This window comes from Poeciliopsis prolifica, unplaced genomic scaffold (assembly GCF_027474105.1).
Source record: "Poeciliopsis prolifica strain line A6 unplaced genomic scaffold, Auburn_PproV2 SCAFFOLD002, whole genome shotgun sequence".
In the NCBI taxonomy this organism is placed as follows: Eukaryota; Metazoa; Chordata; class Actinopteri; order Cyprinodontiformes; family Poeciliidae; genus Poeciliopsis; species Poeciliopsis prolifica.
The window spans coordinates 5,444,812-5,471,975 of record NW_026562377.1 but is presented as its reverse complement, the minus strand read 5'-3'; the positions used below and the strand labels follow the sequence as shown (position 1 = coordinate 5,471,975).

Sequence of the window (27,164 nt, the reverse complement as noted above, 5' to 3'; positions counted from 1 at the left end):
GTTTCTTTCATAATTATTCTGACATTTGCTTCAGAATATTTACACACATCATTGAGAAAGAACTTTACAGAGACTTAATGTTATGATGTTTTGGGAGAACAGATCAGTGTGTACAGAAAGGACTCCAAAAACGTTCAAGATTCAGAGATTTAGCTGAATTAGCATCTAAGCAACGTGGGTAACTGCTCATAATTTAATTTAATTTAATTTAATTTAGGGAATAATTTGTTTTTTGATTTTTTGTGATCATGGGTTACTTTTCACATCTGGTGTGGACTTCATGTCAACATCCTAATTAGAAATATATGTACTGAGAATATGATTGATGCTATTTTTCCTGTCTGGATGACAACCTATTTGCATCTTAACATCCATATTTTACACAGATAAATATTACCACATATACAATTTTTAAGATTAAATCATTACCTGGGCATGCCTGATTGTTGCACCTTGATAGCTGAGTGGGGTCACCTGGACAAGGCCGGCCACCATTACTGGGAGGGGGGTTATTGCAAAGTCGGACACGAGTCCTTTCTCCTCCGCCACAGGAAGAGGAACATCCTTCCCATGCCTGCCATAAGCTCCAGTTACCATCCACTAAAATACATCACAAAAGCAGAGGATTTCATAACAGTCAAGTAATTGTCAATGCATGAAGTCAAGACTATGACGATATGGTTCCGACTCACCAGGACAGTCTGCAGTGCTACATTTCTGCATCTGTGAATCGGCTCCTGCACAAGATCTCCCACCATGAGAAGGTTGAGGGTTGTCACAGGTCCTGTAGCGTCTCATCTGACCTCCATTGCATGTCTTGCTGCAGCTGCCCCAGCTACTCCACTGTCCCCAGTTACCATGGACTAACAAACAGTGAAAATAGAGAAATAAGGCAGAGCAAAAAATCAGTTTTCTTTACAAGTGCTTTATTCTTATCATTCAAAACTCACTTGGACAGGGGTCGCCATTGCAGAAATCAGTGTGCAAGTAATTTCCCTCACACTTTCTGCCACCATGCTGAGGGGCGGGGCTTGCACACAGGCGTGTCCGCTGTCTGCTCCCACCGCCACAAGAAATACTGCAGGGCCCCCAGCTCAACCATGACGACCACTTTCCATCCACTTGAGAGCACAAAAACAGAAATATTAGAGGTTCATATTATTTATAGTGGTTGTAACAACTTTACAACCACTTTCCATCAACAGTCATGTTACATATACAGAACGTTACATGTTAAAGACTTTAACAAAACAATATTAATAAATTAAGTACTTAAAACAAGTTCCTACATCTAGCTGAAAAGTTACTTGCAAGTCAGTTTTGTCTTATTTCAAGTGTAAGATATATGCATTAGAAACTAGACCAAAAATACGTAGTAAGATTTTGTGTTTTTGCAGTGAAGGTCTAAGTTTACTTTAATGAGTATCTTTATTCCAACAGCCTCTTACCAGGACAAGGTTTCTCCTTGCAGACTTGTGTTTGGGTGTCTGTGCCTTCACACTGTGGGCCGTCGAATGCTGGAGGAGGGTTGTTGCACAGTCGGATCCTGGATTGTACGCCCTTTCCGCAGGTTTCACTGCAGGGGCTCCATGACAGCCAAGAACCCCAATTGCCCGTCACTAAAAAAGCAAAACAAATTATGCTGAGTGGCAAGTGTTTCTCTAAGATATAAACTAATTTAGTTTAGATATTTTAACTGTAAACCTTCTAACCTGGGCATGGTCTGATACTGCACATTATAGCTTCCACTGCCTTCCCCACACATGGCCTGCCCCCATGCTGAGCGGGTGGGCTACTGCAGCTCCGGACCCTCGTTTTGTTGCCCTGACCACAGGTTTGTGAACATTCCTCCCAAGGAGACCACTGTGACCAGTTGCCATCCACTTTGCAAACAACAAAAGTTTGGTTTTAGAATTTTTATATTTGCACAGAGACCAGAACAGTTTTCAAATACCTGGACATGGTTTCCCCTGACAGCTACGTGTTTCTGTGTCTGATCCTGCACAGTGGCGTCCTCCGTTAGCAGGTAAAGGATTGTTACACTGTCTGTCTCTTTTCTGGGTGCCGGTGCCACAGGACACACTGCAGATGCCCCACTCAGACCACTCAGAATATCCACCATGAACTGTAAAATAAATCACATGCACACATTCATTTTTCATTTTCTGATTTACAAACTCAGAAATTAAAGAAACAAAAGTTAACAGTTTTTCATAATTGTACGGTCCTTTAAAGTTTTTACCAAGTGCAAATACATGGAATATTAATTGTCATCTTACCACGAACAGTGAGAGTGACGCTGACCGCCACTGATCCGAGCAAGTTCCTGGCCACGCATTCATATTCAGATGTGTCCTCCTTTTGGGCACTGGTGATCCGGAGGGAGCCATTAGACAGGGTGGAGAAGCGGTCGTTTGCCAGCAGGGGACGTGCATGTTGGGTCCACTCTATAGAGGGTCTTGGCTCACCCTCTGCTTTACAGCTAAGAACCACAGTGGTACCTGCATCCACAACTGTTCCGACTGGCTTCAAAGTTATAACTGGTGCCCCTGGTTGTAGAGGACACACCTGTTAGATTAACTCTCCCATTGACTCTTCTTTTAATTTTCTTCACAAATTAAATGTTACTACAGCTACACTGGAGTGAAAAAGGTAAAAGCTTACTCTGAAGTGTAAGGATGATGCTTCTTTCCACAACCCCTGCATCATTTGTTGCTACACACATGTAGCTGCCCGCGTCTTCACTCTGTCAAATGCATTTTGAAGAAATAAATATTTTTCATCTATTCATGCTATAACAATAAAGGCCAATGTATTGCATCAGGTTTTTAAAAGAAAGTACAACACAAAGTAGTGCAAAATCTAAGATGGAAGGAAAGTTTTTTCAAATTTTTTACCAATAAAAGTCTAAAAAATGGGCCATGCATTTTTATTCAGCTCCCTATTGAAGAATTTGTGTGGCCAACCTTTACTGCAAAATTACATTTACAAAATTACAAACAGAAAAAAAATAAATGAAGAAAATTGACTCAAGTCAATGTATACATCTGGAAGTACATGTTTGTTGTCTCTCAGTTAGGCCACACACTTTCCATTTTCTAATTTTTGAAATATGACTACTCAACAGTGTTGCATGAGCTCTTGTGGTATTGTTTTGCAACCTAACCCTTGTTTAAAATTCTCTTCCTTGGTATTAATGATGCATTTTGTTCAAAAATGAATCTCTGACCAGTTGGATTTATTTATAAAAACTGATTAGATTATATCTGAAGGCAATAAGTTGTCCTGGATTTTAATCAGGGGATTTGAAAAAGTGGGTGAATGAAAACGTGTGGTAAACCTTTTTTTAGAAAAACAAAAAGTTGATAAACCACATCTGCCTTTCAGTCAGATTTATACTTTTGATTTACATTTTGTACATTACAATAAAACACATTAATATTTGTGATTTTAAAAGGGCAAAAAGTAAAAAAGTTTTGCAAAGCACAGTATATCCCCAGCTTCATTTGTTACATGTGTCATTTCCTACCACTGTGCCGTAGATGGCCAAAGAGCCGTTATCAAGCTGACGGATTCGGTTGTTTATCTGGATGTTGATGCCATTTTTGCTCCACTGGATAGTCGGCAGCGGGTCGCCTCTAACATCACAGTTCAGAATGGCGTTACCACCAAGAGGTTCAATTCGGTTGGCGTGAAGGTCCCCATCAATTATTGGAGGCTCTGTAGAGTACATTGTTAACATACATTTACTAGAATTTATTAGAAGTCAAAACTGAAAGATGCACATTTTAGGAGAGTTAATGTGTGCTTCATGCAATATAAAAATAGACACTGCTGTTAAAGGAAATATACACATTTCTGTCAATATTTGCCATTGTGAGATCACAAATATAGTTTTTTTTCACCATTTTCCATAATTATTAAATGATCCATTCATAAAAATCTATTAATTCTCCCACTGTAAAAGTGTTATTTTTTTCTTAGTTGCTAAAAATTAAACCTAGTATCAAAATAAGTTTTCTTTAACTATAGAACATAATAAGCTACCTCTTTTCAAAGAATCTAGAATGTATTGTTCCTCCACACACATGTTGGGGTGAAAATGTCTCCTTGGATTGCAAAGTTATTGTTTTTGGATTACGCCAAAAACTGGACTTTAACTTCAGCCTCCACAAGCAACTAATCTAGATTTTTAACAGAAATTCCCTTCAAAAACAACCCCTTTATGAATGTTTCATAAGAGTTTGGTTTACCTTTTACATAGACGAATCCCAGGGACTTGATAGTCCCCACTCTGTTTTCAGCTACACATGTATAGGTACCAGTGTCTTCTTTACTTACTCTCTCTATCACAAGCTCACTGTGGCCATTTGCATGATTATAGTGGACTACAGCAATGGGACAAGCACAAAGAAAACACATTTAAAGATGATGAAATACAAAGAAACATCTAAAAAACATAACAATACCAAACAAGCTTTTGCAATTTTGTAATAAATCATACCTGGGATATTTTTGTTGTTCATAATCCATTTAATGGTGGGTGTTGGGATTCCACTGACACTACAAGTCAGCAGGAGTCGCTCTCCTTTGTTGAGAGAAACATCTGTGAGTAGTTTGGTGAAGGAGGGGTGAGTATGAACCGATAGCGTCACCGTCCAGCTGTCCTCCCCGACTGAATTTCTTGCGACACAAGTATAACTGCCGGCATCTTCAGGCTGGTATATTGTTTTGTTTAAAAACACAACATTTTTGTTAACCCACAAAAATGCATAAGATGAGTAAAAACACAAACATTTCCAGTTAAGCCTGGTCTGTGTGTTTTCATACCTGAGCGCTGTCAATAATCAGCTCCCCAGACGGCAGAATGGTGAACTCCCCTCGGGTTTCGCTGAGAGGATTCCCATCTTTTTCCCAGGACAGTTCGGGTTGTGGGATACCCTCTGCCACACACACCAACTGAACCTGACGTTTTTCCACAACAACTACCTCCTGTTCTCCTCCACTGATAGAAGGAGGAACTATAACAATAACAAAAAAAGGACAAGAATGTATTTCCTTCTGAAAGTGTCTGAACTGTAAGTATATAACAGTAAATAAAATGGAAAATTTCTGAAGAACTTTAAACGGGGCCTTTGCCCATTGGTTGGAATTTAACATTCTGATGCTAAACATTAGCATCAATTAGCATAATGCTCATATTCTAAAACATTACTATTTCCTCTTAAAATCCAGCAAAGAATCAGCTATAAAACCTAAAAGCACCACAAAGTATTTTTATCTCTGAATAATAACGTTAAGTTTCCAACTTACTCTGTACAGTAAGTGCCATATCCAAGCTGTCAGTGCCAGCAGGATTGGCAGCAGTGCAAGTGTATCTTCCGGCATCACTCTGCTGAACGAAGGCGATCTGGAGGGATCCTGAGCTGAGCAGCCGCTGGTGTCCGGAGTCACTCAGCAGCTGCCCATCTTTGTGCCATGTTATGGAGGGTGGAGGCGATCCTGCAGCTTCGCAATGAAGAGTCACAGAGGAGTCCAAAAGTGCAAGAATCTCCTGAGACTCTGAACGGATCACTGGAGTAACTGCAAACAGAAAGTTCATTGACTCAGACATTAGAAAGTGTGATCAGATAACTAATAGTATAACAATGTCTCCATTGATTAAAGGTATTATTTGTTCAAATATAGACAATTCTGCTAGAGATTTCTGTGAGAAATGTGAAAGTTAGCTGTTTTAATCAACATCGTAATTAGGTGTCACCCACCTTGCACTCTGAGTTTGGTCTTGCCCAGTGCAGTACCTGCAGGGTTTTGTGCTACACAAATGAAAGTCCCAGAGTCTGCTAGAGACGCCTTGGAGATCTGGAGACTTCCATCAGGAAGTATTGTGTAACCTCCACCTAAAGAAAAACAAGAGATTTATGTCTGTGTTAAATGTGGAATAGAGGAGAAAATGCAAGGCTAAAGTTTTTGACAAAAGAAAAATCTGCCAGGCGTTTGCCAGGCAAATGTATGCCAATAATTGTGAATAAAACAAAATTCCTGTTTGGGAAGCAACAACAACTTGTGTGTAATGTATTATCATGATAAATCCAGGTGTTCTGTGAGGGTCTCAAAAGGTTTACTGGAGAACAATAGTGAATAAAAGACTGAGGAATTTAAACCATGGTCATGATTCAAAACTATATTGCAAGCTTTAAACCTGCCATGGAAAACAGTTCAGTCTATCGTCAAATAATGGAAACTGTATTTCACAATTGCGAACCTGCCAAAAAATGTCTGTCTACTGAAAACTTAAGAGCTCAGCCAGGGAGAACATTAATTAGAGAAGAGGACAGCTGATCCATGGGAACTTTGGAGGAGCTACAGGGTTCGACAGCTCAGCTGGGAGAATCTGATGACTGATGAATCTGATCAGTTATTAGTTGTGCAGTGCAATAATCAGGGCATCATTGAGTATTGTCATGAAAAATGACAGAAAAGCACAAAGAAAGTATGAAAACTTACATAACTTCTCAATAAAAACATTATGGTTTCTGGTGGTAATTCACAAAATGTGAAAATATCTCCAGGGGTATTAATATTTTTGCGTGACACTGCAGAAGACGTGATTACCAGTGGCAGGTATGTTGATGCCCTCCTTCTGCCAGGTAATGGAGGGTTTGGGTGAGCCTGTGGCTCTGCAGGGCAAAGTAATGGTGCTGTTGTAGATCACATCCAATGTGGAGGGATGGGACTGGATCACTGGTAGTTCTGAAGAGATGAACGGAGAAAAGGTGATGGTGCTACTCATCATTGGTCATACTTTACAGTACAAGTGTTTTTAGTTTTAGAGTTGATACTTGAGTCAAACTTAATCAGTTGGAAATAAATCATAAACAACAATAATAGAATAGCAATTAAACATTTTGGCATTTAATTATACATTTTAGAGTTTTGCAAACTGATTTTGAGTAATATTTGCAGTGTTGTTTGATTTCTCAATAATTCGATAGGCTTCATGGAGCTTAAAAATGTAGCTCATGAACACATAATGTTGATTTCTTGCAAAGAAATCCACCAGCTTATGCCTTATTTGGTTGACAAATTTGTGTATGTATTGTGTATTAACTTCATTACTAAAGTACTTATAAATATATAGCTTATTACAGTCTGGATACCCTGCACTGTTAGCTGCACATGTCGGTGGGTGGAGCCAGCAATATTTTTGGCCATGCAGGTGTAGCGTCCAGAGTGACTGAGCTGAGCAGCCGGGATCTGTACTTGACCTGAGGGAAGATAAGACAACACAAATAAAACGATTTACTTTACATCTGTTTCAAAAGATCAGATGAATCATACCTAACAAGCATTTAAAATGTCATAAAAAAAAAGTAATTCAGTGGACTAATATTGAAATGTCTAGCTAAATTATAGAATATGTTTTGCATAAATAAAAGTTTAACCTGTTGGCAAAATGTTGTATCCTTCCCCTTTATTAAGAAGCTTCATGCCGCCTTTGCTCCAGTGGATTGCAGGTGCAGGCACCCCAGTTGCAGTACAAGCAATAACCACCGGGGACAGTCTTGTGACAACTATATCTGTGGGTTCATCTGCTATAGATGGAGGAACTAGGACAACAAATTATTTTGTGGAATTAAAGCAAAATCTTACATTTCAATTAACCACATACAAAACTCAATCAAAATAATGACAAGAATGATGATATCTAAACAATTGTTTTTCTCACCAATAACTGAAAGAGCTATGAATCTGGATTCCTCTCCCGCTTCATTAGAAACCACACATTTGTACTCTGCAGTGTCCTCAACTGTAGGAGCTATAATCACCAAGGAGCCTGATGAGAGCAATCTAAAAAATAATTAGGACAAATAAATATTTTTGAGAAAACATATGGTAAGAGGTTTTACCTAACTACAACTTGCTGTAAATAATAAATCTGGTATGAGTATTCCTCAGTGTGTGAATGGGTGAGTGACTGAATGTAGTGCAGAGTGCTTTGGGGTCCCCTGGACTTAGTAAAGAGCTATAAAATACAGGCAATTTACATTAAAAACTTTGAAAACAAACTACAAAAAGGAGCTTTACTAAACTAAAAGTATTCATCCACTCTTAACTTTCCCACATTAATTTTATGAGGATTTTATGTGAAAGAGCTACAATATGGAACATAATGTTGAAGTACGGACAAAAGGATCCATGTTTTTCTTTTTTTTTTTTTTACAAATAAAAATCAGAAGCCTCTTGGGGCATGACTGTTCCACCTTTTCACATGTAAAGGCAGACATTTTTTAACACTCTTTCCTGAAAAAGAGCTCAAAATCAGCCAGGTTGGTTGGAAAGTCGCATTAGTCGCATCATGTGACTCGGCCAACTGGACACATAAAAATGATTTAACCTAAATTATTCCATTGCAGCTCAAAGTGTGTTTTAAGCTTTTATGTCCAGCTGGAAGGTAAAATGCTGTGCCAGTTTTTTAGTAGGTTGAATCAGACCAGAGCTCCTTCTTCAATAATCTTTACTATGTTCCCTGGTGGATAAACTTTACTACGGACATCTAAAGGTTTCCTGAAACCACCATAAACCTTTTTCTCACTCTTCCATTATGGCCAGGTTTGACCAGTGCACAAACAAAAGTCATGCTGTTCTCCAACCTGAACTGTGCATTTCTGGAGCTTTTCCAGAAATGCACAGCTCAGGTTTTTATGAGCCTTTTGGATACTTGTTTGATTAATACAAGTATAAACCAGATACTTGTCTGATTATCTGATTAATACATTTTTTATGATGTCCTGTAAGTTTTGGTGGACAATATATTTTGGTAAATTCCATTTGTAAAACTCTATAAGATTGAACGAACAGCATATTTTGAGATTTACAAATCTGGGGCTTAATTTATTGTTAACCTAGTCCTAATCCGGCTTTAAAGTACACACAAGCGAACTGTGTTTATAAATTGGAGGGCTTCCAGTGGCAGTTGGTTGCTTTATTATTATTATTTTTTTTAGAAATATCAGTGTAAGGGAGTTGAGTATTAGTGCCTGAAACACACACTACAGGTTTATTCACAAAATGTGTAAAACAACATACTGTTTTTTACTGTTTACTTCAAAGCTACACATTATTCTGAGTTGTAATGTGCACAATGAATTCACCAAAGCTTGTAGTTATATTCTTACAAAATGTGAAAAAGTTCAAGAGGCATGAATACTTTTGCAAAGAACAGTAAATCCCAAAACATCTACAAAGAGATACATGATTTAAAAAAGATATATGTTTTATAAATGAGTAAAGATTGGTAGGAAACCTGATTAGACCTGTACATGTTCTGATTCTGCTCAGTACTGATGGTTCGACCATTCTTCAGCCAGCTCACGGTGGGTTTGGGAATGCCGGTGGCCTCACAGGGTAAGGTGGTCTGAACGTTGACAAGTACCGTCACATTGGTGCGACTGCTTGCGATAGAAGGAGGCACTACAAGATAAGAGGAAATAAATAGCAGTGACTCCATCTCTGCTTAGCGTTACTTTGTTCATGCATAGCTATCACTCACCATAAACTTGAAGATCGACTCTCTTGCGCTGTGTACCAGCCTGATTTGTTGCCATGCACAGGTAGCGCCCGGTGTCCGTCACCTGAGTTGAGGGAATGTGTAAAGATCCATCCTCTGCAAATGTATATCTGGATAAATATTAACAAATTAGACATTGATCTGGGCATCATTAAAATACTGTAATATATTCACAAGAAAATGGTTTAGGATAAGTACAGAACCCAAGACCATGTTCTACCTAGGGTTATTTTCTGCTATTATTGCTCCATTTTTCCTCCAGGTGACTCGAGGCAGTGGCACTCCGCCAACCACACATTCAAGAGTCGCTGGCTTGTTGATGTGCGCCACCACCATCTGAGAGCCGTCCTTAATAGTTGGAGGTACTGATAGGATAGATGTTCATATTACCAAATAGTTAGACTTTTCATAAGACAAAATGTCCAATTTTATTGTGATTTTTTTGTTTACTTTTTAATGTCTCAAACGATTGTTTCAATTTACCATTAACAGTCAGGTTAAACAGTCGAGTGGTCTCGCCCGCAATGTTACTCGCCACACAGGTGTACTGAGCTCTGTCTGATAGAGCCGCCATGTTGATTTGTAAATAGCGTCCACTGGACAGAATGCGGAGCCGTGGTGATTTCTACATGTGAGAAAGAGATGAATCAGAGTGTGCATTGTATATTTGACATCAATACATAGTTTCTAATCCACTTGCATTAATTCACAGTGCTGATACACTTTGCTTCTCTATTAAGGCACAAACTAACGAAGGGTTAGCGTTAGGGGAGGGGCTACTGGCTATTCCAGTAATGGTTTTAGCTACTGACCTGGAGTAGTTTGCCATCCTTGAGCCAGGTCAAAGTTGGAGGTGGAACGGCATCAGACTTGCACTCCAGAGTTACCTGGCCCTTCTGCAGCACTGACAGATGCTGAGTTGTGCTTTCTCCAGATATGTTAGGGGGAACTGAGAGGAACAACGCCAACAAAAAAGGCCAGATGCTATTTATAAATGCAATTTTAAGGCTTTCGTTTAAATATTGATAATTGCAGCCATGGCTTTCATCAAACAAAAGCAAGCAAAAAAAATTTTTTTTTTTTTTACAATATCTATATACTGGTCAAGGTTGGCGGTAAACCACTGAGCAAAACCGAGATCTCACTGAATCATCAGTTAATGTTGCAAACTAATTTAATCATTTTTTAGTTGTGATGTTGTTGTTGTAACACCAGTGCCTGTTAAAAACTTAGAAGAGTAGTGTAGATATGACAAGAAATTAGCATTGTGTACTATTGAATGGAGTAATAATCACATTAATCTGAATTGTCATAAACATGCTTCCATTAATGTTATTACAATTATAATAAAAGCAGTTCCAGTTGTAGTCGAAGAAACCCCGTACTAAGACACTCGATACCGGCAGCATCATTCAGAACTGTGGTCAACGTAGTTCTAATCAGTAATTATGAATTTTAGTGAGCAATCAATATTTTGTTTTTTAAAAAAACATTTTTTTTGCTTATGATGATATGGAGAAAGCATATATTTAGTGAACTGCCTCTATGCTGTGGATAACCATGTGTTGTTTCTGTCCACTATCGTATTCACCTCTATGCTCTCAAAGTTTGGATTTTTTCTTAAAATTTTAAATTTATTGAAGATTCAACCAACACAGTAGCTAAAACACTCACCATGAACTTGAACCAGGAAATCTTTGTCATCATCTCCTGCTGGACTGTTTGCTAAGCAGCTGTATCTGCCTGTGTCCTCCAGCTTTGAGGGGAAAAGTTATTATTTTTTTTTTCCATTTTTACAATAATACAACATATGCTGCGACAAAAACAGGTAGGATTTCAGTTTAAATCTGGGGAGACCCACCTGCGCTGCGGTAACACGGAGTATCTCTCCCCCACGGAGGACATGCAGGTTTTCTGTCTGTGGGAGTGGGCGTTCGTCCTTCAGCCAGGTCAAAGTCGGTGTTGGAATACCGGTGGCCTCACAGAGTAACTCTAGGACGTTATTCACCACTACAGAAACCTCTGCTGGTCGATCAGAGCTCCTGATGCGTGGAGGATCTGAAAAAGTAAGAAAAATGAAGCTAAAACAAAAGCTGAAAATAAAAAATAGAAGCTAGAGAATAAAGTTTGCCTTCAATTACCCAGAACTTTTAGGTTAAAATGGCGGCTTGCTTGACCAGCATTGTTATTAGCCATGCAGCTGTAGCGTCCTGTGTCATTAACTTGGGTCTGGCTGAACTGTAAGGTGGTGTTAAAGCTGAGGAGACTGATTTTGTGGTCAGCCGTTAACGTTTCTCCATCTCTGAGCCAGGAAATGGTAGGAGTTGGGCTCCCATCAGCAATACAGACCAATGACGCCAAATTTCCTCTGATGACAGTCACATCTTCTGTGGTTCCTGCTCCTTCCAGACCAGGAGGAACTGACGGTGAGAATTTAAAAGCTCATTACTTTCCGGCTCTTCATTTCACCTTGAAAAACCGTATGAACAAATACACTTACCGTGAACCTGTAGATTATACTGTCTGTTGTCCACTCCTGCTCTGTTAGATGCCACACATGTATAGCTTCCACCATCAGACACTTGGATTCGGTTTATCCTGGTACACGAAGGGACAAAATGGTCCCTTATGAACACTTTCATGTCTACAAGTGACTAGACTGTAGTTCAAAAGTTTGAACAGTAAATACATCCACAACCCTTGAACTTTTTTGTGTTCTATAAATTACAAAATACCAACAAGCCTAAGCTTTGAGTACTGTATGTCTATTTTCTGCCAAAGAATAACAGAATGGAACAAGGGTCAAAAGCAACCACCTACCTTCAAAATTAATCTAAATAGCATCTGTGTGTAATTTAAAGCTGCAGTATGTAATTTTATAAAAATTATGTTTTTTTTTACATATTTGTTAAAGCTATATTGTGACAGTAGGTTATGAGACAAATAATCTCTGAAAAAACAAAAATCTAGCTTCTCTGGTTCCTTGTGCCATAATGTGAAAACATAAAAATGGCATGAAACTTTCACAAGACATTGGAAACACGTTATTTAATGATTAAAGCTTTTACATATACACATTCTAAGATAAGGGCTCTTTTTACAAGTATATTAACCACAATAATTCAGACAACATTTTAGACAAGGATTATTACTTTTACAGAAAAGTAATAATTCTGACTGTCTTTTTTGAATGCCATTGACCCACCGGAGCACTTGTCCAGCAGAGAGAAGTCGTATGTTGGAGGAGACTGGGAGAGGCAGCCCGTTCCTCAACCAGTTCAGTTGTGGCCGAGGTGACCCAGTAGCAACACATTCGATACTGACAGAACTGTCCAGAACTGCAGTCAGATCTTCACTGCTGCCGAGAATGGATGGAGGAACTGACAAAAGACAAATTTGAGGTCAAGCAATAGATTAGATATACACTTTGGGTTTAAGATAAATAATTAAACCCACCATATACATGTAAATGAAATATTCTGTCCTCTTCTCCGGCAGCATTGGAGGCCACACAAGTGTACTTTCCACTGACAGCAGGGTCCACTTGGGTCATGGTTAGAGTATTACCATGTGGACTGACCCTAGAGGAAGAGACAGGGATTGTTTTACATTTTTAACACTTTAAAGACAGAGTAAACTGCAAAAAACTCTTATTTAAAAACAAATTTGGAAAACACAGTATTCCAAATTACTATTTGGAATAATTTTCAAGTTTCTATTGAAAGTGCCTTTGAGAGTACTATGCTATCATTAATATGATACTTTCCTCAGTTCATCCTTAGGTATTATTGCCAAACGAGATTTGCAAAACCTACGTCAGTGCAAAGTAATAGAAAAACAAATTCCATTTTGCATACATCCCATGTTATGGTAAAATGCAGAGCATTCAGAATTTTACAACAGGTTTTAATTTTTAAGAGAGAAAAACCCAAACCTGTAAAAACTACTCTAAATACTTATTTCGATGATTGTTTTTAATAATTATGGTTATTTAGGTCTGGATAACCTGTCCCACTCAAGGAATGATTTGACTAGTCCAAAGAGTTTGCTTCGTATGCCACAAAATTAAATGTGTGGGAGGACAAAGCAAGTAAATTTTCTCAAAGCTACACATTTTCCTACATCAAGTGCAGTAAGTCATACTGTGAATTACTGTAATCTGTCAGGAGCATAAGGGTGTAAAAGTTCAGACAGGCAGGCTAATGACATGCTACCAAGGTTATTCAAACACCTGGGGGGTGGACATTTAAATACCTGAGACCTTTGAGTTCTGTACTCTTGATGGGTTCTCCATCTTTCAACCACTGGATTGTTGGAGTCGGGATTCCCTGAGCTTCACAGACAAGCTCAATGCTTTCATTAACAAGGACTCCCATCTCCCTGGGGATTTCTGATCCAGAGATACTGGGTGGGACTAAGAAGAAATGATTAAGTTAAGTGCATGAAAAAGTTTGCTGTGATAACAAAAACTAACACATTTATTCTTTTAAGTTAGTCTCCAACGCGATTCAAATCAGCCAAAGCATCATAGTAATGATGTTTATGTACCTTGAGTAGTGAGGTGGTAACTCTTTTGTGCTTTGCCCTCAACATTAGAGGCCACACATGTGAAGGTCCCACTGTCAGAAAGTTGCAGGCGTGCTATCTGTAGTTTGCTGCCTCCTGAGAAGATGTTCATCTCCAGAGACTCTGAGTTCTCTAAGGGAAATATAAAGTTTCCATTATAGTAATTATGCACATAATCAGACAAAGCATTGATTGTTTTACGTCTGTTAGAATTGTGACATTCATATTTACTAAATCCAGTAGTAATACCTAAGATGTTTTGAGAATATTTTATTTCTGTCTTTGAGTAAAAAATTTCAGATGTTACATTTTCCTCAGCATTTAGAGTTACTGATTATTAATCTGTATGACTTAAGTCATACATTGTCTGGATATAATCACAGTACCTATAGTGTGTCCATTTTTTAGCCACGTGAGACTGGGTGGAGGGATCCCATTAGCATCACAAGTGAAAGCAACTGGGTTGCTGATAGTTTCCACAACATTCTCCTCTGCTGGGCCCTCGATACTGGGAGGAACTGAAGAGTTAGAACTATTTGTTATTGTGCCGCAAATGATAAAAACACTTACAAACATCTGCTATTGCTGTTTTTGAAATCTATGGATTGATAATTATTGTGTAAGACTCTACCATGAATATTCAAGTTGAAGTTCTTGTTCACTTGACCAGCAACATTTGAAGCCATGCAGACATACTGGCCTGTATCAGACACCTGCAGAAAATAAACTGTTGCGTAACAACTTTGCATACAATAGAAAATTATCCCTGCACATATAAGGGGCATTAAACAGTGTCTTGCAAAAGAATTAATGTCCTTTGAACTTTTAGATTGAAAGAATGTTTATTCATAAACATACATTCAATCTGAATTAACTTGAGCTTGAGATTAACTTGGATAGAAAAATGCACAAAAATGTAAGGCTCTATATGTACAAACCATAGGTCTTAAAACTGTAATTATGCAAAAGGTAGTTCTACAAAGTATGAATCCAGGGGAGCTAAATACAAACATTTTAAGATCCATTCATCTTTTTCCTTCCACATCAGTTATGTACCACTTTGTGTTGATTTGTCACATAAGATCCAATGAAATACAACAAAACTTAAGGTTGCAATATAGCAAAATGTGGGACATTTCAAGGGGTGTGCATCCTTCTGCAAGGTACTGTTTTTAAGTAGGTATTTACTCTGATTCCATAATTAATAGAGAAAAAAAGCCGGCATTGTTTGTGTCACCTCAGAGCTTTTGACCTGAAGCATTTGTCCCCCTGGCAGAATATGTATGTTTGTTGTTGCTGTCACCACTCTGCCATTCCTGTACCAGGTGATAATGGGAGGAGGGACGGCGTTGGACTCACACTCCAAAGTTACAGATTTCCCAACAAGAACATTAACCTCCACAGGCACGTCTCCGCTGTTGCCCCGGATACTCGGCGGTACTGGAAAATGAAAAATTGTTCAGTGTATGAAATAAAGCCGAAATGAAGAATCTGTAGAAAAAAATTTATAGGTTTACCATAAACAGTGAGATAGATGTGTTTGTGAGCCTGTCCTGCTGCATTTATGGCCACACAGCTGTACTTTCCACCATCAGACACTTTTGCTTTAAGGATCTGTAAAGTACGACTACCTGAAGAAACAAAAGTACACAGACATGTTCAGAATCTTATGTAATATTCTGTTCTTTCAAATTTTTGAACAGAAATACTCAATTTCTTCCCTTTTATACATGACTGATAATAATTTCAGTACCTGGCATGATGAGGGTATTGCTTTTAGGCTGTATGGGGCCCCTGTCATTTAGCCAGCTCAGGGTGGGAGGAGGGAAGCCACTAGCTTCACAGGTGAGGGACACAAAGTTGTTCACCACCACTGTCACATTCTCTGGACTCACACCAACAATCGTGGGAGAGACTGCAAAAAAACATGCAGTAATCCAAAGAAAGCCATTGTAAAAGCTTAAAAATTTCAATCAATTTATAGTCTTCATATTAAAATGATGTCCAATTCGCAATGGAAAAAGGCAATTCAGAACAGTCTCTAGTAGCTTACCATGAACATTCAGGTTAAAGTGTTTCTCTGCACTTCCAGCTACATTTTCAGCCACACACACATACTGTCCTGTTTCAGAAACCTGAGCATTTGACACCTGAGGGAGACAAAACTACTTAAATATGGATGTAGCTTTTATCTTGTTGTTTAACAATGTTAAACAAAAAACTGTTGTGCCAAAACAAAACTATAAAAACATAAAAAAGATGGTAACTCTTATTTCTGCGTTTCCTGTTTGTTACCTGTAATGCTCGTCCATTGGACAGAATACTGCGTGGTCCGCCTGAATTCACCACCTGACCATCTTTAAACCAGGTGATCTTGGGAGTTGGGTTTCCATCCACGTGACAGTCTAGTTGGGCAGTATTGTTGACCAGGACAATGACTTCTTCTGGCACATCACTATCTGATCCTCTGATGCTTGGAGGTACTAATGCAGTAAAGTCACAAAAAAGCTTTAAATCATAGAAAGATTGCACACAAATGCTTATACAACTTGTGCAAAGTGTTGTTCTAAAACCTTAAAATAATTGGTTGTAATAGAGACTCTGTTCTTCTTTGCTGGAATTCTCTAACAGTGAGCTCTGGGAGTTTTGGGTGATTGGCTGCCCCCCTTAAGTAAAGTGGAAGTTGTTTGGTAGTTCTCAGATGGTTTCCACTGCATCTATTATAGCATATTTGGTGCTTGAACTATTAAAATAAGTAGTTATAAGAGTTTCTAAAGGGGATCTGAATTGCCCAGTTATAAGACACCAAATGAATAATATAACACAAAAGTCTTCAGGAAACTATGCAATAGTCATGAAAATTAGACACTTCTGGATCTGTACCAAAAATAAAGCCTCACCTAGCACTCTGACATTATACTGGATGGAGTCTTCTCCTGCTTCGTTGATGGCCACACAGGTGTACCTGCCAGAATCTTCAAGCTGCGCCCTGGGAATCTGTAGCACCCTCCCACCTGAGAACCAGACAGCGTGGGCTGTTATATAAAAACTTTGCATTCTTGTTTTCTTTTTTATTAATGGTAACTTGACTCACCGGGTAGGATCAAAACTTTATCATTAGAGGTAAGGAGTTTTCCGTCTTTGTACCAAGTGAGGGTTGGAGGGGGTACAGCATTTGTCTCACAGTACAGAGAGATTGGATTGTTAAGTATGACATCACGAGGATCCCCTCCAAAACCCGGGATTGATGAAGTATCCCTGACTCCACCAGGCCTACTGAAATTTGGAGGTACTGCAATGAATAATAATTTTTAAAAAAAGAACAAAAAATTAAAACCCCAGTTTGTTGATTTCTTTCATGACACAGATTTTATCCCTGGAGGAGTAAATTTCCATAAAATTAGCCTGAACACCAGTCCAACCAGTTCACCTTGTATATTTACATCAAAGTCCTTCTCATCCTCTCCTGCTAGATTAGTGGCGACGCAGGTGTAGCGGCCAGTGTCTGACACTTGTGCATGTTTGATCTGAACAATGCGACCGTTGGCTATAATGGACACATGGTCATCTGTCACTAGGACCTAAAGAAATTATAAAATTGTTTGACTGAATTTTGCTTTGAGAGAAAAAAGTCTTTCAGATGCAAATGGTAGCACTGTAGATTCCTACCTGTCCATCTTTATACCACTGCAGTGATGGAGAAGGAAAGGCCTGAGCGACACATTCCAGGGTCAATGTGCTGTTAATTTTGATTTTTACCTCCTTAGGGGCAAGTCCTTCCCCGGGAATATCATTCTTATTAATCTGAGGAGGAACTTCAGTGAAAAAAAAAGAAAAATTTAGGTCAACATATTGATCATATTTATGTTATTACAATGTTGTTGTGCAGGAATCTCACCATAAACTTTGACCTCATAGTGCTTCAGTGTCTCTCCCGCTTCATTTGTGGCTACACAAGTGTACCTGGCAGCATCCTCCTTCTTGGCATTAAGAATCTGCAGCGTTCGTCCGCCTGTTAAAGAGAGGTTAAACAAAAATCACATCAATCACAAGTCAAGTTGCATTCTGCTTTTTCACTTATAACCTCAAACCTGGAAGAACTCGAACACTGCGAGTTGATTCAAATGGATTGCCGTCTTTGAGCCACGTGATCAAAGCAGGTGGGTAGGACTGAACTTCACAGACCAGGGAGGTGGGGCTGCTCAGGGTCACTGTTACCTCCTCCGCAGAAGTGTCAGGACCCGAACCAGCAATGGTGGGAGAAACTGACAAAAAAAGCAGGGCCAAAGTCGCAAACAATCAGGTTAAGAAGATATTACAAAGGAATATTGTTGTTGACACCACTGGTAAAGATGTGTGAAAAGTTTTAAAGTAATTAGTAAGAAAAAATTCAATATTCAATTTGGAGAACATGTATTCACAGACCAAAACAGTTTTTAAGACACCTGTGGAATAATTACTGGTATTAAAGAAGTTATGAATGATTAAACCACTAACTAATGGCATCGTTTGACACTCATAGTACTAAAAAGGTAGTACTATATAGTATTGACTTTTTTTTAAACTATAAATCATGTTATAAACGTGTTCCCTCATCAAAAACACAGCTGGATAACAACTAAAGTTAACAGTGACTTGAATGTGCTATAAAGTGAAACTACGTGACTGAAAAACACATACAACAGCATCAATGCTGTTAATTAAAGGCACTCCAATATAAAGTGCCTTCATACCCAGAACATTGAGGTTGAAATGCCGTCTGCGTTCTCCTGCGCTGTTTGATGCCACACAACTGTATCTTCCAGTGTCTCCAACATTGGCCTCAAAGATTTGAAGGAAACGACCAAATGATGTGATCTGCTGTCGTCTGTCAGGCACCAACAGCTGTCCGTCCTTCAGCCATTTAATCTCTGGTGGAGGGTTACCTGGCAATAATTTAAAATAATTGCACAGTTGTGAAGTTAAGAATCTTTTTTTTAATGTAGCTTACATTACAAAGTATATTTTTGAAGGAGAATGTGTAATTTACCTGATGCTTCACAGGTCAGAGTGATGTTTTGGGATTCTCTTACTTTAGTGTCCATGACTGTTCCCTCCTTCACAATACGTGGAGGAACTGCCAATGAAACATTCAACTTGTTCATAATTTTGCTTGAAATTAAACTAAATAATCATTATAATGTAAATAGGTTATGGTTGTAATGCGACTTCCATCTGAAAATCATTATGAAATCCACTTTCTTCACCTAGAATGTCAAGATCGAAGTTTTTTCTCTCTTCTCCAGCGCTGTTAGCGACAATGCAAGTGTACCTCCCAGCATCCTCCACTGCGGTGTGCAACAGACGGAGACTACGCCCCCCTACAGTTTAAACAGATCGTATTAAAATCTGACTTTTTCCCACCATAAACAGACAGGAATACCTGCACATAACCAGCTAACACTAAGAACAAATGTTAAAACATTTAAAATCCTAATTTAATTAGATTCAAGACTCACACAAAGTCGTGAGAAACTGCTGCAAAAATAAGCAAATTAACTCAAATCTGTAGTCTATTGAAATAACTTCCTCCTTCACAAATTAAAATTCATTTTTCTAACTTGCTTGTATTATGTTAAATATTTCTAACTAGTGAGAAACTGAGACTGTCAAAACCTACTTCCAAGTCATCAATTTATCTGAAATGATCTGCAGTAGCCAATTTCCAAATTATTGCAATTATGTTTTTAATCCTCCAATGCATGGAGGCAGTGACTGACTTGCTTCGCGAGTCGTAGTCTGCATTGTGTAGAGTCAGAGCACGTTAGATATTTTCAACACTATTTTTCAGCCATATGAATTTACTATAGTCTACAGCTCATACTTTCTGTTAACTGTAACAAAGTGTGAATCTCCAATAACTGCACCAGACAAAACAGGCAAACAGACAAAAGGAACGGTCTGATCAACAGGACTTTTAATGACAAAAAGTAAAGTATCAAGAAAATAGGAATGGTTACTGTGCATGGGTCACTGTGCAAAGTGACCCATGCACAGTAAAACTCAAACTCACCTGAAACGATGCGCACCAAGCTAGTTGCCATGACTGGCTTTCCGTCCTTCAGCCAGGAGATAGAAGGCAAAGGGATACCAGAAGCCTCACAGTTCAAAGATGCTGGATTCTTCAGCACAACACTGACATTTTCTGGAAACTGCACCTGACCGATTATAATAGGTGGGACTGAACATGAAGAGAAAATGGTGGAAAATGGTCAACAAGGTAATTACTTAATCAAACTGAAAACTGAACATTTCAATGTAAAAATCAAAACATACAAAAAATTATATCATACCATGCACACTGACGTCATGCTTAATGTCTGCCTGTCCTGCCACATTAACAGCAATGCAGGTGTAGCGTCCCGTGTCTGACACCTTAGCATCTTTAATCCACAACACTCTGCCCTCGTTTAGGACCTTTGCACCATGCTGGTCCTCTATGGGCCGTCCGTCCTTAAGCCAAGTGACTGTGGGCTGTGGGACGCCCTCTGCAGCACAATGTAACGTCACACCGCCTCCTTGTATCACTGTCACATCGTTAGAGTCGTCTTCTCTATGTCTGATTGAAGGACGAACTGCAACAGGACAAGGTCGTTGACAATGTGAGAGAAACTGTTGATTTCATATTACTTTGAAATGCATACCCCAGACTTTTCTGAATTAAATGATGCAATAATTAATGCAAAAATAGCTTAAGTATTGAGGCACAACAATCAAAAACAATAAATAAATATTGCCTTTGAAAGAACATTATCATCATAATGGAAATTATCAAGCTCATCTTACTTAATCATCTGATGATTGATTATTTGCTCATTGCGACAGGCTTATTATGGACTATTCTCATCTTTGTGAAACTGACTTTTGGGATTTCAGTTGATGATAATGCACAACAAAACACATATGAGCAACTTAAACAACAAATCAATGCTGGATTTGACATTGCTGGAGTATGCACCATAAACTTGGAGGCTGTACTCCTTTGAGGTGGTGCCAGCAGCACTGGAGGCTGTGCAGCTATAAGAGCCTGTGTCTGTTCTCTCAGCGCTGGAGATCTGCAGCTGGCGCCCTCCAGACAAAACCCTCAGTCGCTGGTCTGGCTTTAGGGCATAACCTAAAATATGCAGAAAGCAAAGGTTAGCTAAAGCACTAAAATGTACCTCCACATACCACAGTCTCTTACAGTGGTTTGTTGACTTGTGCTAGCATAAATAAACTTACCATCCTTCATCCATGTAAGGCTGGGAGGTGGAATACCACTGGATTCACACAACAAAGTGATAAAACTTCCTTCAATCACAGTCATAGGAGAAACCTTTTCAGAGCTGCGGATACTGGGAGCAACTGTAATGACGACAAGACACCTTAAGGAGGCACTCAAATCAAATTAAACTGATAACTGCAAACAACTGGACTATGATCAGTTTACACATAGAATTTTATAATTTAAAGACACTAACTCAGATTTGTTCATAAAAATGATTCATTTTTAGCATTTTTCTTGTTAATTATAGATGAGCACAAAGTTAAACTTACCCCAAACAATCAAGTTATAGTTTTTCTCAGTTTTTCCTGCGACGTTGGTGGCTTCACAAGTGTACCTTCCTGTGTCCTGCAGCTGAGCATTATCAACCTAAAAATTACATTCAGACATATCAGGGAGTTTGGAAAAATCAAAGATTAAACTTCCAGGATTTATGTGATAAATCAAGACAAAGTAAAATTATGAAGTAGAAAAAAATGATGCATTGTTTTCAATCAAAACATCCCCTCAAAAGTTTAGTGTGGATTTGTGCTCAGCCTTCAAGAGTCTATATTCTGTGAACCACATTTTCCCACAACTACAATCTAGGTTCTTCTGGCATACCTCACATGAAGGGACTGAAATTTTAGCTTGTTCTTCTTGAGCAATACAGTTCAAGCTCAACCAAATTGGGTGGAGAATTCCCATAAACTGACTTTCTATCTAACCACACATCTAAACTGGTGTTTCTCAGCCCTGATCCTTTATGACTTCCAACCATGCATGTTTTAGGTGTGCCTCTTATGCCACAAACCTGATTTCAGTGAATGCATGTTTAACATGATATAGAACAAAAGGACTTTTTAATTGGGCCATAAAATTATTTGAAACAAGTTGTTTCATCTATCTGCAGAGCAACTCTGAGAGCTTTCCTGTCCCTACTAAAGAAAAGTGGTCCTGTTCAGGGTTAGTTTTATAGCATTTAATATGTGGGGCAAAATGCTAAATTTTGGTGTTCTTCCAAATTTTAGTTGTATCTTTGTAAAAGATTTTTTGCAAATTGCAAACTATACTTTGTACAATAGTTTTTTTCTTCCCACCTTCCCATAAAACTCAGATTAGTCTTATGCACGACTATTACTTTTCTTGTTCACAGATTTTTCCAATGAGGTGGAGATCTCTCAAGCTCCACCAGTCATCACTCTCCTTTTTCAGTTGTGCTATTCTCTTAACTTGTTTTAACGATTGATTGAGCAGTGAGTGCTCAGATATTCCAAGTTTGATATATTGTTTTATAACCTGACTCCGCTTAAAACTTCTTCCTGACATGTTTGCGTTGTCCCTTGGCCCTTACATATAATTCTAAATTATATGTACCTATTTACTAACTAGGTGCTTCTGAAAGCCATCGGTTACATTTGATTTATTTCATTTGGGGATACTGAACACAAAAGCACACCCTACTTTTGCAAGATTGTTGTACATTTTGAACACCATTTATTATGTTCATTCCACATCACATTTTTGTAAAACTTTGTGTCTATCACTTAACATCCCAACAAAACACATTTTCTTCTGCACAAAATGTACTTGTACATAATGTCAAACAGACTCTACCTTGAGTAAACTACCATTTGCAGAGACAATTAGACCAGATTTCCTGAAAATTGGGCGTCCATCTTTTCGCCATAAGAGAGTTGGTGGAGGCACTGCGTCGCTGTGGCAGTGCAGCTCTACTGGACCACCGAGCATCACTGTTGCATTCACTTCCTCACCCTTGATGTTTGGTGGAACTGGGTAAGACATGAGTAAACATCACTGAAACATGTTTCCAAGCCAGGCAAAATGTTCTTTCTGTATTTGATTGCTCTGATACGTTGATCACTTTTATCCTTCTTGGAGAGCAAAACAGTGTGAAACAAGATCAAGATTTGTTTGCAGAATTAAACTTGGAGCATGTTAAATTTACAAAACAATTCTGAAACCTGATATCCATTGAAAGGGCTTATCTGTATGAAAAAGCAAAATAACATGACTCAGGAAACAAAAAGTATTGTAAATAATACCTCAAATATGTGAGTCTATTGCTATCCAGTTTTTTGAAAATCTTAAATTCCAGATGGGGAAAATAAGGTAAGTCTTCTTCTAATAGAAAGAGTCAAACACCAGACTTAATTCTCTCTCCATCAGGACTGAAGAAAAGAATGCTCCTCTCTTTGCAAATCTGGCCCTGTCTGGTAAATAACTTGAGATAAATATCCTTTGCAGGATGTTTTGTTTCTACACAGAAAGCAGTTCACTGATAAACAACACAACAGTCTTCTCTCCTCAGGACACAGGAAGTCACTCAAAAGATGGTACCAATTAACGCAACAAATCTGCCTCTGTTTCTGAGGACAAATCCTTATTGATATTCAGCAGAACAGTAAAGTTGACGCAAAAACACACATTACCAGTGGTGAATTATTGCCACTCTTGGTAAAAATGTGTTCAAAATACTGGTTATCATTGAGACTTTGGGTGTTTTTCAATTTCCTCTGCTAACTATGCATGGTAGTAAGAAAAGTCCCTTCATGCAGCTCCAGTTATTTAAAACTTTTATTACTTTGAATGTAAACATCCACAGGTTTATGAGGGAAGCTATTTTCTTATTGTCATTTAGACTTATGAGGATCAGTAAAGTTTTGATTTACTAATCCGTCCTTGTATCCTTTGAAGTTGGAGAAATGAAAACTGGTGACATGTCACATACAAACACTAGGAAACAAAGTCAAGGATTTCTCAAACTTAAACAATGTTTAACTACAATCATAGCAATAAATAATTGGTTTAAAATAACAGTTTAAAATAATGGCAGCATCTTAGGGTTCCAAAGTTTCCATGATAACCAGGTATTGAAATACGTCTTTCCCAGAGATGCCAATGATTTGCCTGTGGTAATGTATGTTCTCAAGTCAGCATGAGTCAGAATTTGTTGTCTGAAACAAAGGCAGAGTTGTTGTGTTAACTGGTGCCATCTTTTGAGATACTTCCTGTATCCAGAGGAAAAAAGTCTGTTGTCTTGTTTATGCAGTGATGTGCAAATGTGTTTGCTCCATTCCTGATTTCTGATCTTTTTGTATGTTTGTCAAACTTGTGGGTCTCAAAACTTCAAATCACGGCAACACAAGTAAACACAAAATACAGTTTTCTTCATAAAAATGAGCAGGTAATGTTTTCTCACCATACACCCTCAGATCATACTCCTTTTGTTGTTCTCCTCCTGCATTGACTGCCACACAGGTGTATCTACCAGTATCACTGAGCTGGGCACTGCTCAGAGACAGGACTCTGCCTGCAGATGGCAACTGAGAAAAAACAGAAGTTTAGCTCAGGAATCCTAAAGAATGAAACTTCTGATATAACTGTATTCATAAAATCTATGTTGTGAATTCAACATCAAACAAATCTCACCACTCACAGATGAAAACCAGCAAGCTAAACTTTTGATTTGTACCTGTATGCCATGTGATACACTTGCCACAGGGCTTCCATCTTTTAACCATGTCAGACTGGGAACAGGAACCCCAGAGGCCTCACACTCAAGTTTCACAGCTTCATTCACCACAGCTGTAACCGTTCCACCTCTACTGGAGATTTCTGGAGGGACTGTAAGTAAAAAGATTGCAAGATTGGTTGGATATGGCAGTTGAAAAAGTGAGAGGATTATAACACGAGTGAAGCACCAACCAAACACTTGCAGATTGTAGACTTTCTCTGCTGCTCCTGCCAGGTTAACAGCCACACATTTGTATATTCCAGCATCAGATAGTTGGGCTTGTTCAATCTCCAACATCTGGCCGCGCTTCCGGATTGGCACAGCAGCTGCACCAGTAAGAGGTCGGCCATCTTTGTACCATGTTACAGCTGATGCATAAAAATAAAGCAGAGCAGTCATGAGACCTGAATTATATACAAAAAGAGAAAATAGAAACACAAATTGCAATGATAGGCTTACAACTCATTTAGTCACGTTTGTGAAGCTGAACATACTATCTTCCGAAGCTTTTAATAAAATGATGAGAGTTATCAAGTCATTTAATCTAGAAGGCGTGTAAGAACAGGTTTGTATTTTTATTTCACAGGTTTTCATTTTTATTGCAGTAGTATAGTCAAACTCAAAATAAAACCAAACTTTAGGAATAAGTGGCAAAATTCAGCTGCCACACGAATCATTAAAATTAATATAGCTGAAGAAGTTCTTTACTTAATCAGGATTTTTAAGGCTTTAATTAATTCCGTAATTTTAATAATGTAATAAATATTAACAAGATGAATTAAATTATTAATTCAATTTATAAAGCTCGAGGCAGAGCCCCTTTTCTTTTAGTCAGACTTCAAAATACAACTTTTTTAAGTCAGAAAATGGGTTTATTTGTCCACATCAAAACTTTTATGAGTTTTAAACTTATAAAAGTTTTAAAACAACTGGAAGTGAGAGAAACAGACCTAAAATATGGATAAATAAGTGCACTAAACAGCTCACTGAAATTTGCTTTTTTTCTTTGCTTGTTATAATTTCTATCTAATCATTCAAAGCATCCGAATTGCCTTGTTGCTGAAAATAAGCTATACAATTAAAATTTTTCTTGCTTTTACAAAAACAGACAGAGCTGTTGAGAAGAACTCCAGGCTGAGAGTGATCACAGCAGGATGGTGGAGGACGTCTGCAACAGCCTCACCAGGTAGTGGACTTCCTGTAGCTTTGCAGTCTAGCTCAGTGGGGAAGCCTGACAGAACAGTCTGGTTGACGATGTCTGCAGAAAGGAGGATGCTGGGAGGCTCTGAGAGAGAGATATAAAACATTTTATGCAAGAATGACGGCAGCTCTGTGTTGTTGAAATAAAGATATTCAGCAGATCCCATGAAATAAACGGCAGAAGAGGGCGGTGTGTCTGTAAATTACCATGGACACTCAGTCGAACATGCTGTTGAGCTTCTCCAGCTGCATTTGTGGCTAGACAGGTGTATCTCCCAGAATCCTCCAGTCTGGCTTCTGTGATTTTTAGTGTTCTTCCTGCTGAGTGCAGCTGTGGCAGTTAAACATGCAGACAAAGGGTCAACATGGTCGTTATTCTTTTTGCATACTAATGATTCTTACTCAGGAACAGAACACAGTAGTCTGCAGTCTGTGGTCAGTAGTCTGTATTCTGTTCCTGAGTGTACTAAAAACTTAAAACATTTCTTCAGAGGAAACTGTGAAGAAATGTGAAGAAATGTCTTTGTGATTTGCTCAGATTGAATTTAGATTGAGCAAATCACAAAGAAAAAGTCATGTTACTTAGGTTTTGGATTATGATACTTAAATCCAAGGATTTTTTGACATTCCTCATAGATTTAGCATTTGTTTTTAAGACAGTTCAAGGTAGAAGGGAATAACAGAATATAATCACACTGTGGCTGGGTCACTCACAAATTAAAAAAAAAAAAAACTTTAAACATCAATGTCAGTGGTTTGAATAAGTTCAGGCTTAACTATAGATGCAAACTGACAACAGATATTTTTTAACTAAATAATATCCAGACACCAACCTTGAGGTGGTCTTTTGTTGTGACCACAGGTCGGCCATCTTTGAGCCAGGTAAGACTGGGTGGAGGAATGCCACTGGAGATGCACTCCAAATTGATCGGTTTGTGAAGAATCACTGAGCGGTCAGCAGGCCCCGTCATACGGATAGATGGAGGGACTGCAGAATTGCAAAGAAG

General features: G+C 38.5%; 1 protein-coding gene across 1 annotated transcript in view; it reads right to left on the bottom strand.

Annotated features, from left to right (window-relative positions):
* hmcn1 (hemicentin 1) overlaps nt 1–27,164 on the bottom strand; it is a 77,311-nt gene that overhangs the window by 6,930 nt on the left and 43,217 nt on the right. Inside the window, exons 35-93 of the mRNA XM_055048531.1 lie at nt 26,991–27,145; nt 26,365–26,488; nt 26,141–26,242; nt 25,149–25,325; nt 24,916–25,067; nt 24,643–24,766; nt 23,037–23,212; nt 21,713–21,809; nt 21,398–21,520; nt 21,135–21,290; nt 20,470–20,751; nt 20,190–20,357; nt 19,384–19,497; nt 19,167–19,253; nt 18,871–19,062; nt 18,229–18,402; nt 18,036–18,149; nt 17,807–17,952; nt 17,568–17,718; nt 17,232–17,429; nt 17,038–17,151; nt 16,433–16,620; nt 16,191–16,287; nt 15,891–16,052; nt 15,655–15,768; nt 15,375–15,577; nt 14,769–14,850; nt 14,524–14,655; nt 14,120–14,269; nt 13,826–13,985; nt 13,028–13,152; nt 12,777–12,951; nt 12,072–12,169; nt 11,713–11,991; nt 11,433–11,629; nt 11,246–11,327; nt 10,384–10,520; nt 10,055–10,196; nt 9,792–9,936; nt 9,554–9,681; nt 9,318–9,474; nt 7,730–7,851; nt 7,446–7,610; nt 7,161–7,268; nt 6,616–6,753; nt 5,766–5,900; nt 5,314–5,583; nt 4,831–5,021; nt 4,505–4,718; nt 4,254–4,388; nt 3,530–3,720; nt 2,665–2,746; nt 2,280–2,549; nt 1,955–2,125; nt 1,713–1,883; nt 1,449–1,619; nt 951–1,121; nt 693–863; nt 430–600 (exon numbers count right to left, since the gene is read on the bottom strand). Coding sequence (XP_054904506.1) covers nt 430–600; nt 693–863; nt 951–1,121; nt 1,449–1,619; nt 1,713–1,883; nt 1,955–2,125; nt 2,280–2,549; nt 2,665–2,746; nt 3,530–3,720; nt 4,254–4,388; nt 4,505–4,718; nt 4,831–5,021; nt 5,314–5,583; nt 5,766–5,900; nt 6,616–6,753; nt 7,161–7,268; nt 7,446–7,610; nt 7,730–7,851; nt 9,318–9,474; nt 9,554–9,681; nt 9,792–9,936; nt 10,055–10,196; nt 10,384–10,520; nt 11,246–11,327; nt 11,433–11,629; nt 11,713–11,991; nt 12,072–12,169; nt 12,777–12,951; nt 13,028–13,152; nt 13,826–13,985; nt 14,120–14,269; nt 14,524–14,655; nt 14,769–14,850; nt 15,375–15,577; nt 15,655–15,768; nt 15,891–16,052; nt 16,191–16,287; nt 16,433–16,620; nt 17,038–17,151; nt 17,232–17,429; nt 17,568–17,718; nt 17,807–17,952; nt 18,036–18,149; nt 18,229–18,402; nt 18,871–19,062; nt 19,167–19,253; nt 19,384–19,497; nt 20,190–20,357; nt 20,470–20,751; nt 21,135–21,290; nt 21,398–21,520; nt 21,713–21,809; nt 23,037–23,212; nt 24,643–24,766; nt 24,916–25,067; nt 25,149–25,325; nt 26,141–26,242; nt 26,365–26,488; nt 26,991–27,145 — 9,126 coding nt within the window. The remainder of the gene's footprint in view (nt 1–429; nt 601–692; nt 864–950; nt 1,122–1,448; nt 1,620–1,712; nt 1,884–1,954; nt 2,126–2,279; nt 2,550–2,664; nt 2,747–3,529; nt 3,721–4,253; nt 4,389–4,504; nt 4,719–4,830; nt 5,022–5,313; nt 5,584–5,765; nt 5,901–6,615; nt 6,754–7,160; nt 7,269–7,445; nt 7,611–7,729; nt 7,852–9,317; nt 9,475–9,553; nt 9,682–9,791; nt 9,937–10,054; nt 10,197–10,383; nt 10,521–11,245; nt 11,328–11,432; nt 11,630–11,712; nt 11,992–12,071; nt 12,170–12,776; nt 12,952–13,027; nt 13,153–13,825; nt 13,986–14,119; nt 14,270–14,523; nt 14,656–14,768; nt 14,851–15,374; nt 15,578–15,654; nt 15,769–15,890; nt 16,053–16,190; nt 16,288–16,432; nt 16,621–17,037; nt 17,152–17,231; nt 17,430–17,567; nt 17,719–17,806; nt 17,953–18,035; nt 18,150–18,228; nt 18,403–18,870; nt 19,063–19,166; nt 19,254–19,383; nt 19,498–20,189; nt 20,358–20,469; nt 20,752–21,134; nt 21,291–21,397; nt 21,521–21,712; nt 21,810–23,036; nt 23,213–24,642; nt 24,767–24,915; nt 25,068–25,148; nt 25,326–26,140; nt 26,243–26,364; nt 26,489–26,990; nt 27,146–27,164) is intronic.